The sequence below is a fragment of the Eschrichtius robustus genome, chromosome 1 (genome assembly GCF_028021215.1).
Source record: "Eschrichtius robustus isolate mEscRob2 chromosome 1, mEscRob2.pri, whole genome shotgun sequence".
In the NCBI taxonomy this organism is placed as follows: domain Eukaryota; kingdom Metazoa; phylum Chordata; class Mammalia; order Artiodactyla; family Eschrichtiidae; genus Eschrichtius; species Eschrichtius robustus.
In genome coordinates, this window is record NC_090824.1 from 138,360,804 (window position 1) to 138,373,697 (window position 12,894).

Consider the following 12,894-nt stretch of genomic DNA (forward strand, 5'->3'; position numbering starts at 1 on the left):
TCCTCCTGGGTCTCCTGCAGTGGCATCGTCACTGGCATCTACACAACCAGCTCCCCTGAAGCCTGCCAGTACATCGCCCATGACTGCCGTGCCAACATCATCGTGGTCGACACGCAGAAGCAGCTGGAAAAGATCCTGAAGGTTTGGAGGAAGGGGACCAGGGCCACGGGGGTCAGGCTGGGTGTCCTCACAGACCTCCAGCTTACAAAGGGCTTTTCCACCCTCCCTGCCAGAATCCTCCATCATTCTCAACAGCAACCCGCCCTACCACACGCACACAGAGCAAAGCAGGGCAATGGCCGCCGACCCATTTGCCAGGTCTGAAAATTGAGGCCAAGAAAGTCCAAGGGACATACCCCACATCCCCCAGCCAGCTTGCTGTTCCCCATGGCTTTCCCTTCAGGGAAGGGTTGCGTGCCCTGAGGGTGGCTCATGGCTCTGACACGTGAGCACCCAAGTCTGAGTCTCGATGGGGAGTGGGGGTGTGGGCTGCCACAGGGTGGGGCTTGGGCTAAGCCACAGCAAGTGCCGCAGGGTCTTCTGAAGACAGCGGGGCACCGGAGCAGCTCAACAGTGCCTCTTGGGGTAGCTGGGTCTTTTCTGGAGCATTGATGCCTCCTGATTCATTTAAGGTCCCTTCCTGATTGGCTCTGTCCCCATGGGCACCACGCTGGCATGCAGTGGCCTGAGGGCACCTCTGTGCCCCAGCTACACCCAGTAGCCTGCAAGATCCTCCAAGGCTCCCTGCATCTCAAAGGAGGCTTCCGGGTTGACTTGTTGGCTTGGCCCTAGTTCTGGAGATATCACCTGGACCTCAGCTCCCCACCTGTACCTGAGGGCGGGAGAAGTGGTCTCCAACCTCCTAGGACCGTGGGATCTGGATCCCAGGACGGGCCTTCCCTCAGCTTGAGTGGAGAAGTCCTTTTCTGTCTCCACTCCTTTTGAACCCCGTTGTCAGGGTTCCCTCATTCTGAGGGCCTCCATCCTGTCTGACTTGGATAAATGCTTGAGATTGGGGGAGGAGATGTGGGTGCAGATAAGGTGGCCCAAAGTGAACGGCTCTGAGAGACTGAGGTGAACCCGAGCTGTCCTCAGCACCCCCTTGCTCACCCTCCCCCTCCCCAAGCACTCGGGCCCTTCACGTCATAGAAAGGGGACAAATATTTAGAGAACAGTGCACAGCAGGGGTGTCCCAGGCCCCCTAGGACTCAGTGGGGCCCTGATTTCATCAGGTTTGGAGGCTTCATAGATGCCAGAGGCCTCTGACCCAGGTGCCCCCAGGCCAGCTTTGCTTGAAGCCCCACTGGTTTGAGATTCCTTGAGAGCCTCAGCTACCAAGTAGCAATGGTGTTAGCGCTCGTCCTCAGCCTCACCCGAGGGAGTCACACACTCGTCAGCGTGGGCGCTTGTGTCAGAACCCTAGGGTGGGGAGGGCAGTGGAGCTTTAAAAAGCCCCCCAATAGTTTTGCCCCATCCCTCAGGGAGACAGCCCCCCTGCATAGATGGTTGATCTGATCCCAATGCCCTCCCCCTGCCCCATTTTGCCACTGAAGAAACCGAGGCCCAGACCCACTGAATCAGAAATGTCCACCCTAGGTAATTACTTAAAATTCGTATTATGAAACTTTCCGGACAAACAAAAATAGAGAGAAGAGTGTAGTGGACCCTCATAGAGTGATCATCCAGATTTAATCATCATCACTGTTTTTTTTGTCACACTCATTTCATCAATTTACCTATTTTGCTGAAGTATTTGAAGGCAAATCTCTGACATCACAGCATTTCACCCCCCGAATATTTCAATACCTCTAAAATATATGACATTTTTCTTAATCACAGTAACTTTATCACCTTTATTTACACAAGTCAAAGAATTCTTTCATATCATCTAATACCAACAATGTCTTTTTACAGTTGGTTCGTTTGAATCAAGATCTAAACCAGGCCCATGTGTTGCATTTGGTGGTGTCTCTTAAGAGTCTTTTAATTCAAAACAAAGGCCCCACCTTTTGTTTCCCATACCATACACCAGCGTGGTCCAGGACCGACAGCATCCCCCGGGAACTTAGTTTCAGAACCCCCCCCCCCAGACCTACTGATTCCAAAACTCAGGGTATGCGGCCCACGCCTCCTGGTGATTCTGACACAGGCTCAAGTGTGAGAACCTCTGTCATTGACATGCTGCAGAAGCTAGGTTAGCCGTCCTGAGCTGTCGTTCAGCTTGTCCCTCTAACCTCTGCACTTCCTGTTAGATGGCAAGCGTTGATGCATTTCAGATTAGACAGTGATCGGCAGGAACAACCCATAGGTGGCGCTGTGTACTTCCCATCGCACAACCTCGAGAGGCACGTGATGTCAGGTGGTACCTCGTAGTGAACTCTGAGCTTCATCCCTGGATTCCTGTGGTGGCCACCTGCTCATCCACTGTGACATTCCCCATCAGCCTTTCTCCACGGATGATCTTTGCCTGAATTAATTATTTCATGAGCCATGGGAAAATGTTTGTTTTCTAATTGATCAGCTGGGATTCTTCTCCAAGGGAAGAACTTTCTCTCATCACCTGGGACTCTTTGCTACCTGAAGCACCCCATTTGTACAGAGCAGGTGTGGTAGACAGAATAATGGTCTATGTTGGTGACTGTTCCACGCATATTTGAAAGAATGTGCATTCTGCAGTTGTTGGGTAGAATGTTCTAGAAATGTTAATAATGTCAACTTGATTGATAGTGTTCTAATGGTGTTTAAGTCAGCTATATCCCTGTTGATTTTCTGTCTACTTGTTCTAACAAATACTGAGAAAGGGAATGTTGAAATCTCCAGTTATTGTTGTGCATTCTCTATTTATCCTTTCGGTTCTGTTTTTGCCTCGTGTATTTTGAAGCTCTGTTATGTATACACATATTTAGGTTGTTATGTCCTCTGGATGAATTAATCCCCTTATCATTAAGAAATGTCCCTCTTTATCTCTGGCAACTGTTCTTCCAAAGTTACTTTGTCTTAAATTAATATAGCCACTCCAGATTTCTTATGATCAATGTTTGCATGGTATATATGTTTGCATTGTTTCACTTTTAACCTACCTGTTTCCTTATTTTTAAAGCAAGACTCTTATAGATAGCGTATAGTTGGGTCATGCCTTTTAATCCAGTCTGACAAAATTGTCTATAAAACTACCAGTTGGCTGTTTCCCATTTGTCCCGCCCATTCTTTGATCCTTTTCTCCCCTTTCATGACTTCTTTTGGATGGAGTTTTCTGTTTTTATTTTGGTTTGTTTTTGAGTATTCCATTCTATCCATTGGTTTACTAGCTCTCCCTCTAGTGTTTGCTCTAGGGCTTACAATATGCAACTTTAACTCATCACAGTCTACTTTCAAATAATATTATAATATAATATTGTACTACTTTACATATAATGTAGGAATCTTACAGCAGTGTACTTCCTTCTCTCTCCCATACTTTGTGCTATTGTCATTTATACTTAACTTCTATGTGAGTTATAACCCCTGCAATGCAGTATTTTAAACCATCAAGTATAATTCAAAGAAATTTTAAAGGAAGGAAAAAATGTCTTTTTATTTATCCACGTATTTGCCATTTCTGGCACTCTTCATCCCTTTATGTCGACCCCAAGTTTTCATCAGGTTCATCTTCCTTCCTCCTTAAGAATTTTCTTTCTTTTTTTTATTTTATTTTTTTTATTGGGTATAGTTGTTTTACAATGTTATGTTAGTTTCTACTGTACAGCGAAGTGGAGTTCCCTGTGCTATACAGCATGTTCTTATTAGTTATCTATTTTATACACATTAGCATATATATGTCAATCTAAAACATTTCTTGCAGTACAAGTCTGAAGGCAATGCATTCTGTCAGCTTCTCTTTGTCTGAAAACTTGTTCATTTTTGCTTTCATTTTCTGAAAGATATTTTCATTTAGTTTATAGTTCTAGGTTGACAGGGTTTCTTTTTTTTTCTTTCAACACTTTAAAGACTTCATCCCAATGTTTTCTACTTTGCATAGCTTCTGATAAGAAGTCTATAATTTCTTATCTTTGTTCCTTTCCACATGGTGTATCTTGTTTTTCTGGCCGCTTTTAAGATTTTTTCCTTTGTCACTGGTTTTCAACAGTTGGATTATGTTGTGTCTTGGTGTGGTTTTTCTTTGTGATTATCCTGCTTGGGGTTCACTGGGAGTCTTGAATTGATGGATTTATAGTTTTAATCAAATTTGGAAATTTCTCAGATTTTTTCCAATTAAAAAAAAAATATTTCCTGGGACTCCAATTACACACATGTTAAGGCTTTTTAGTTTTCTCCTGCAGGTTAATTTTTTCCAATTTTTTTTTCTCTCTTTAAATTTCATTTTGAGACTTGAGTTTAATTAAGCCTTTCAGAACAGGTTTAGATAGCCTTTCCTCTAAGGCTAATTTAGCCCCAGACCTGAGGCCTGACCCTTCTGGGGTCTCTATTTCCAGAGGTCCCGCCACTCTGGCTGATGGAGACACAAACAGTTCTGGCCCCGTACATGCTCTTGTTTGTCTTCTAGCCCCAGTCATTGATCTTCCTCCAGCATTTATTCTTCATCTAGTTTCATGGAGTTTCACCTATGCCTGTGCAGGTTGATAATCCGCCAAAGAATCAAGAGGACCCCTAAAGAAATTTCTAGAACTCTTTCTCTGCATAGTTCTCTCCTGTCTGGTATTCTGTCCCACAGATTCTAGGCACTCCGGCTTTCCTGAACTCTGACCTCTGACACTTCAGCTCAGTGAGATAACTGAGTTCTGATTTCCCTCTACCCTTTCCTCTCTTCTCTCTTCTGCAGTCACACAGTCCCCTGTTGCACTCAGCCAGGCCCCAGGTTGTCTGGTTTTCCTTCAATAGAAGTCATTCCTTGCCCCCTGCTTATCCCACCTTTGCTGCTCCAAAGTTCTCATGATGGGGAACCATGCATGAAGGGTGGCAAGTGTCCTGCTGAGTGAAAGTTCAGAGCTGGGGACCACCAACCTTTGCCACAAGGTGCCTGCCAGGCTAACACCTGGAGATGGGGCTCTTCTCAAGAGGTGACTTTTTTTTTTTTTCAGACCATAGTAATGCTTTAATAAATTACCACAAATTTGGTGGCTTAAAACCACAGAAATTTATTCTTTCACAGTTCTGGAGGCCAGAGTCTAAAATCAGTTTCACTGGGTTGAAATCAAGGTGTCAGTAGGGCCTCACTCCCTCTGGGAGAATCTATTCCCTGCCACTTCCAGGTTCTAGTGGCTGCTAGAATTCTGTGGTTGTAGCTGCATCACCCCAATCTCTGCCTCTGTGGTCTCATTGCCTTCTCTTCTTCTGTCTGTGTGTTTAATCTCCTTCTATATCCCTCTTATAAGGATATACAGGATTGCATTTAGACTTTACCTGGATAATGCAGAATAACCTCCTGTAGTGTAAGGCCTAGAATTTCATGTGCTCCCTCAATATCTTTGAGACTCACCGGGCCTCAAAGTCCTAACTGCTTTCTCTCATCCAGCAGGAAAGAATTCCAACTGGTTAGTCCCCCTATCAACTGGATCAGCTGAAGGAGGTGACTTTTTAAAATGAAACCCCATTTATTTTTCCTGTTGATACAGATCTGGAAAAACCTGCCACATCTGAAGGCAGTAGTGATATTTCAAGAGCCTCCTCTGACAAAGATGGCCAACGTGTACACGGTATGGGTAGAGGGCTCGTGTGGGGCAGGTGGGGTCTGTGTGAGCCTGCCCAGCTCACCTGGGCTGCCTGCACTCTCCCACCTGGCCGCAGATGGAGGAGTTCATGGATCTGGGAAATGAGGTGACTGAGGAGGCCCTGGACACCATCATCAATGCCCAGCAGCCTAACCAGTGCTGCGTGTTGGTCTACACGTCAGGCACCACTGGGAACCCCAAGGGCGTGATGCTGAGTCAAGACAATGTAGGACAGATGCCCAGATGGGTGGGGGTGGGCTATTGGTGGATCTGGGCAATGGCCCGGCCCTAACAACTCCCAGGGAGTTTCCTTCAGCCCCTCAGCTCAGGGAGCTGGGATAAGTAGGACAACCCTTAAGTCTGTGGTCCAGACTGAGCCCAGCAAAATGGTGGGGGATGGGAGGGGGAGGCCTGTCCCAGGGTGTTTCCTGCAGAGATGCCCAGGAGGGTGAACAACCTCTAGGGTGTTCAAAGAACACTCCAAAGAAATAGCCCAAGCCCACAGGGTGGCCACGGATGTGAACACTTCCAGGACTGGCTTTGTAGACACTGCCAGGACCCATCTGCCTGTCCACCAGATCACATGGACAGCACATTATGGCAGCCAGGCCGGTGACATCCAACCCGCAGAAGTCCAACAGGAGGTGGTGGTCAGCTACCTGCCCCTCAGCCACATTGCTGCCCAGATCTATGACCTGTGGACAGGCATCCAGTGGGGGGCCCAGGTCTGCTTTGCTGAGACTGATGCCCTGAAGGTCAGTCTGCCTCTCTGCCTAAGTGGGTGTCCAGGTGTGTGTGCAAGGGCCTGCCCAAGTGTGTGCTTGTGTCTGTGGGCCCTGTGTGTGCATTCATGGGCATGCCGGTTCCCCGTGTGTTTATCAGTCAGAATTCTTTCAACTGCAATTAGCACAGCCTGACTCAGATGACCAAACAAGAAGGGAAACTGATGATATTACATAAAGGAAAGTTGAGTCAGAGTGGTTTGTGGGTCCACAGCGCCATCAAGGATGGGCCACCCTCAGAGTAAGATCACAGGATGGTCACAGATGGCCACGGCCCTGCCCTGCATCCCAGCCTCATAAACTACACCTGTGCTTGGGATCCTTCTTTTAACCATGAGGAGAACGTCCCCAGAGCCCCCTAGCGGACTCCCCTACATTGGCCCAAATGTTGTCCCATGTCCATTCATCAACCAGTCACTGCTTAAGGGAATGGGATTACCATGTTTGAGTTAGACTAATAAAAAGTCACTGCCCCCAGGACTGGGAAGGGACTGAGGTACTTCTGAAGCATCTGGCCACCCTGGTACCTGAGCAACATCAAGGTTCTTTCAGCAAAGTAGAGCAGTGAGTAGGTGGCTGTTGAGTCGTAGCCGACAGTATGTGACATGAGTTGCATGCGGTGTGTGCGTACACCTGTGCGAGCTACTGTATACAGGATGCCTGCGTGTGTGCACGCTGACTCTGGTGACAGGGCCCTCCTGGCTCCCGGCCGGCTCTGAACCACAGCCCTGTCTCTCGCTGGCTGCGAACAGGGAAGCCTGGTGAACACGCTGAGGGAAGTGGAGCCCACGTCCCACATGGGGGTGCCGCGGGTGTGGGAGAAGATCATGGAGCGGATCCAGGAGGTGGCGGCTCAGTCTGGCTTCATCCGGCGCAAGATGCTGCTGTGGGCCATGTCGGCGACCTTGGAGCAGAACCTCACCTGCCCGAGCAGGTAGAGAGGGCCAGGGGGCAGGAGGCCTGGGGAGGCAGCAGGGCTGGGTCATAACCCCAGGACACAACCTAGGATCTGATAGGCCAGGTTTGTCCAGGCCCCATTGGCCAGGCTTGTCCAGACCCCTGCACAGAAGCCCCATCCGTGGCTGGGCTTGAGCCCCTGTTCTCTTGCCAGATCCCACAGGAGACCATCACCCCATCTTTGGGTCTGACTGCGAGGACTGACTTGCTCCCTCTGGGGTGGCATTTACCTCCCTGGGAGCAGCTCCTGGCGGTCTCCTGAGGGGTCTCCTGACTTCAGTAGGTGGCGACAGAGAAGGGGCCACAGTGATGGGGGTTTTCCAGCCTTCCCATAATCCAAAGTGACCACTCATCTCTCGCCCACAGCCTTTCGATTGCTTTAAAATTCCCAACCAGTGCTGTGGGAGGATCAATGGCATTAATCTGGCCTGTTCCAATTTAGAAATATTTTCCATTACTAGTGTGTCTGTGAAACGGTATCATGTCTCATGAGACATGTACATGTGTCTGTGCACTTAGGACTTCATTTGCACAGACATGAAAAGTGAATATGCATGAATGACCCATTCAAGAGCTTCAAATGGGATCGGACACATGTTTGTGTCTGTGCTTATATACTTCAAGTCTCTGCAAGTGTGTATTACTGTGTGTGCGAACTTGCATGCATCTGTGTTGTCTGTGCACGCATACACAGCTGAATCTGGTTTTCTAACTTCCCGGCTCAAGACGTGTTTGCACATAACTACATGTACACACCTAGGCGTGCATGCATGTTCACAGGCAGGGCCAATATTAAAAATATTTAGCAGTGGATTCAGCATCGCCACTAACCAATCAGAATAGATCATTGGAACGGCCATTCTGGGTCCCCACTGAACACCCACCCTTTTAACGCAAGTGTGTATGCGTGTGTGTGTGTGTGTGTGTGTGTGTGTGTGTGTGTGTTGTCTTCTGTGAGCCATTCTCCCTCTCCCACCAGTGACCTGAAGCCCTTCACAACCCGACTGGCAGATTACCTGGTGCTAGCCAAGGTCCGCCAGGCACTGGGCTTTGGCAAGTGTCAGAAAAACTTCTATGGAGGAGCCCCCATGACCGCGGAGACACAGCACTTCTTCCTGGGCCTCAACATCCGCTTGTATGCGGGCTACGGCCTCAGTGAGACCTCGGGCCCTCACTTCATGTCCAGCCCCTACAACTACCGGCTCTACAGGTGTGACCCAGGTTTCAGCACACATGCCGGCCCGCATGTCCTGGCTGACACCCTTCAGTGCCCCCCTGCTGATTAGGTCCCTGAGCCCAGGCCACTGGACTATGGGCCCCTGAGTGCCAACCGCTCTATCTTGGGCCAAGTCCCTTGGCCAGGCCCGAGTCTCGTGGGGATGGTCTCTGCGACAGTGTCACTTGGGTCTGCGGTTGCAAACAGCCTTGAAGCCCAGGGGCTCCCTGAGCAGGCCTCTGATGGAGGAATTTCCCTTCGGCCCCTCCCTCCAGTAGGGTGGGGTGTGTTAGAGGGTGTCCCAGCATTGCTGATAGCCCCGGTTCCATCTGGGATGGGAGCTGGGGGGACTGGGCCGGACCTCTGGTGTGGGGTAGGGGGCAATCAGCTCTAGGGAGTGAGTTGAAGGATCCTCTGTTGTGCATAAATACCTCCCCTCCCTGCTTGCCCATCACAGTGCTTCAAGTTGTCCCATTACGATTTCCCCCACTGATTCATTCATTCACCTAAAAACCTTTAACTGGCCCTACCTCTCAGCTCTGAGGACCCTATTAAATTACAAAAATCCTGGGAAAAGACATTCTAGCCATCGGAGAAGACTAGATGGATCAGACTAGGGGCTGATCCAGGGCTTGGAGGAAACTGCTCCCTCTGACCGTGCCTCCCGGGCCCCTCCATCCCCCCAGCTCCGGCAAGGTGGTGCCGGGCTGCCGGGTGAAGCTGGTGAATGAGGATGCAGAGGGTATCGGAGAGATCTGCCTGTGGGGCCGCACGATCTTCATGGGCTACCTGAACATGGAGGACAAGACGTGTGAGGCCATTGATGCCGACGGCTGGCTGCACACGGGCGACTCAGGCCACCTGGACGCCGACGGCTTCCTCTACATCACTGGGCGTCTCAAAGGTGAGCGCCTCTGGCTGGTTTCGAGGCTGTGCTGGGACGTCGGAGGAATTATACTGCCACCACAATTTATACCCGCTACAAGTGTTGAGCCCTTATTAAGTGCCATGCACCTTGAATAACATCATTTTACTTACTGTTGTCTCCCATGGGAAAGATGCTATCATTACCTCGACTTATTAATGAGGACAACCAGAGAGGTTAAGTAACTTGCCCAAGGTCACCCAGCTAGTAAATGACAGAGCTGGGATTCAAACTCCCTAGATAAACAAGGCAAGTCTTTCCAGAAAATTTGAGGACATAAATATGTATTTTTATATGCAAACATGGATATGAGGCAGAGTAGAACACAAATTGGACATAAAATTTAAAATAGAGCATGAGATTTCAAAGAAATTTCCCACGAACAACTTGGCTCTCCCAGGGAAGTAAGTTGGGGACACCTCCATGGAAGAGGTGCTTTGCTTACTTTGCCCAAGTGGATACAATGCCCTCAGCATCCCTGTGGGAATCCCATGCCCCAATTTCCCAGGGGAAACTGAAGCTCGGTGAGTGGGTAAACACCTTTCTGGAAATCACGCAGGCAGATGTGTGATCGAGCCTGGGTCCTGCTTAGAGGGTCGACTCTCCAGGCAGAGCCTGGGTGCACTTGGCCTGAGCACCTGGACTAAAGCCTGTGCCGGGGGCCTGGCCTTGCCTCCCCAGAATTAATCATCACGGCTGGTGGGGAGAATGTGCCCCCTGTGCCCATTGAGGAGGCCGTGAAGACGGAGCTACCCATCATCAGCAATGCCGTGCTGATCGGGGACCAGAGGAAGTTCCTGTCCATGCTGCTCACCTTGAAGGTGTGTCGGGGCGGGGAGGGGTCTGGCTCTGGAGGAGCAGCCAGTGGGTGGTCTGTGGGTCTGGCCCCAGCAGAAGCCATGTTCAGCCAGGACATGTCTGGATCTCGTGACTGTATTCTGGAATAACTAGTCAGTGCTGCCTGCACTAAGGGGCAGCCGTAGCGCATGGAAATCCCTTCTGCCCCTGGTAATACAGTTAATAGTATGCTGCCCTGATGATCTTCTATGTGTTCCAGTACAGTCCAGTTTACACAGTGCTGCTGCCCTCAGTCCCCTCAGCAGATAACCAATCTGGTATCTGATACCAGGGTAGTAGACGGGGCCAGAATTATGGTCCCTGTTTTAAAAGATGATCTCACTGGCTGAGGTCATCTCAGTCTCAGGCCTCCCTTCCTTCCACCCCACCACGGGGCTCAACGCCGTCCAAGTAGCATCCTGCTCATTCTAGAACCGTCTCTTTGAAACAGAGCTCACAGTGATCCACATCCTTGACAATCAGCAGCGCGACCTCCTCCAAGACCAGGGCACACATCTTGTGGAGTGAGGCTTGGTTTTGATCTATCTCTGGCTTTTCAGTGCACTCTGGACCCTGATACCTCTGACCCAACTGATAATCTGACGGAGCAAGCTGTGGAGTTCTGCCAGAGGGTGGGCAGCAAAGCCACCACAGTATCGGAGGTCGTGGGGAAGAAGGATGAGGCCGTGTATCAGGCCATTGAAGAGGGGATCCAGAGAGTCAACATGAACGCAGCTGCCCGACCCTACCACATCCAGAAGTGGGCCGTTCTTGAGAAGGACTTCTCCATTTTGGGTGGAGAGTTGGGTAGGTGTTTTCTTAACACTATTGCAGGGGCTGTGCAGGAGGGCAGAGGCCATGGCAGAGCCTGGGAGGTGCCCACTAGGAAGCAGCCATGGCAAACAGAAGGTCCCTGATGGCACTTTGGATGACACCCACCTCCTTCCTGTGGGAGGACATTGATTGCTCAGTGCCTGGGCTTGTGGTTAGGTAGGGCCTGTTCAGTGTATAAGATATGTGCTGGAATTCGTTAATTTGAACCTATAACGTTTAACTTTGTTTTGACTAAGGAACCATTTCCCCCTGAAATCACAATGGGACCACCAGGCAGACACAAAGTTCCTGTTAGTGTTTGTTTGGGCTGGAGTCATCTGGCTCTAGGGAGTGAGACCACCATAATCTTTTGTAAAGTCAGCTCATGCAACAGGTAAAGGGTGGAAGCCCTTCTGGACCATGGTCCACAGAACCAGAAAAGGCCTCTGGTGTGGCCTCAGTTGGATGGATGAAGTCGCTCTTGGCTGTAGCATCTTGGGGTGTTCATGGCATGGCGGGGTGGGTATGCAAACGGCTCCTTCAGTGAGATTCCCTCCAACCCATCAAGGCTGAACCCAGATGCAACTATCCACAGTAATGCTGAGCTGCTGTCAGAGACCCTGAGCTTATCTGGTTGTCTGGTGCCAGCAAACTGAATGCAAGGTCAACCAGATAGTTGTCCTCTCTAAGCAGTTTATACAAATGGCTTTGATTTTGAAGTCTCCAGTTACACAGCCAAGTATGAGTTAGCACAAAATGGAGTTGAAGCTACACAAATCAGAGCCCTTTTAACCTTGCATTAGAGGAGAGAACCAAGGCCAAGAAAAGTGATATGAGGAAGACCTCTCATAAAGACCACGCCAGAGGCCCTCCCTGGCCAGGGCTTTCCCCTACCCTATCACAAGCAATCAAAGCACTACATCCAACATCATATGAACTTTCACTGAAATGCAGAGATGATTTGCCTATCAGTTATTGTCATGTAAATTACCCCTACTTCCTCTGTATTCTACCGGCCACTTAGACCAACCCTGGTACGGTGTGGGAAGGAGCCACACAGGGGTGTGACCACCAGGAGCAGGGATCACCATGGGCCATCTTGGAGGATGGCTACTTGTTGGTCTGGCTTAATTCCAGAGTTCTGGGACGCACTGAGTCTAGATGTTTACCACACACCTTCTCAGACATCTCAGAGCCCAGGCCTCACTCATTTCTTCCAATTTCTCTTTTAGGTCCCACAATGAAGCTGAAACGGCTCACAGTCCTAGAGAAGTACAAAGATATCATCGATTGCTTTTACCAAGAGCAAAAAAAGTAATCAGGGGTCGTCCTTCCCGGGTTTCTCCTGAAGATGGCAGGCTGAGTATTTTCCTGACCCCCCCCAGGTCCTCTTCAGTCTGGGCACATGGACTCCTGGCAAGTCTGTTAGGTTCTCTGGGTCAGGTACGGTCCTGGCATCTACATTTGCCAGGCCTTATGCCGAGAAGCTTCATGTGTGGCTAGTTTTCAATGTTTTGCTTTTTATTTGGGTGACAAGTGAGATCAACTCTCTTTCCAGAACTAAAGGGCTGACAGGTTTTGGCCTTAGTTCCAGGTAGATTTAACAGGCTGCTAGCTCACTTAACAGGAGGCTGGGTGTTGGGGGAGGGAGGAGGG

The 12,894-nt window shown here is 49.7% G+C and overlaps 1 protein-coding gene across 1 annotated transcript in view; it reads left to right on the forward strand.

Annotated features, from left to right (window-relative positions):
* ACSBG1 (acyl-CoA synthetase bubblegum family member 1) overlaps positions 1-12,556 on the forward strand; it is a 55,033-nt gene extending 42,477 nt beyond the window's left edge. Inside the window, exons 5-14 of the mRNA XM_068537372.1 lie at positions 21-141; positions 5,613-5,693; positions 5,785-5,934; positions 6,287-6,463; positions 7,243-7,424; positions 8,427-8,657; positions 9,350-9,567; positions 10,270-10,409; positions 10,986-11,232; positions 12,471-12,556. Of these exons, the coding sequence (XP_068393473.1) occupies positions 21-141; positions 5,613-5,693; positions 5,785-5,934; positions 6,287-6,463; positions 7,243-7,424; positions 8,427-8,657; positions 9,350-9,567; positions 10,270-10,409; positions 10,986-11,232; positions 12,471-12,556 (1,633 nt within the window). The remainder of the gene's footprint in view (positions 1-20; positions 142-5,612; positions 5,694-5,784; positions 5,935-6,286; positions 6,464-7,242; positions 7,425-8,426; positions 8,658-9,349; positions 9,568-10,269; positions 10,410-10,985; positions 11,233-12,470) is intronic.
* The last annotated feature ends 338 nt before the right edge of the window (positions 12,557-12,894 follow it).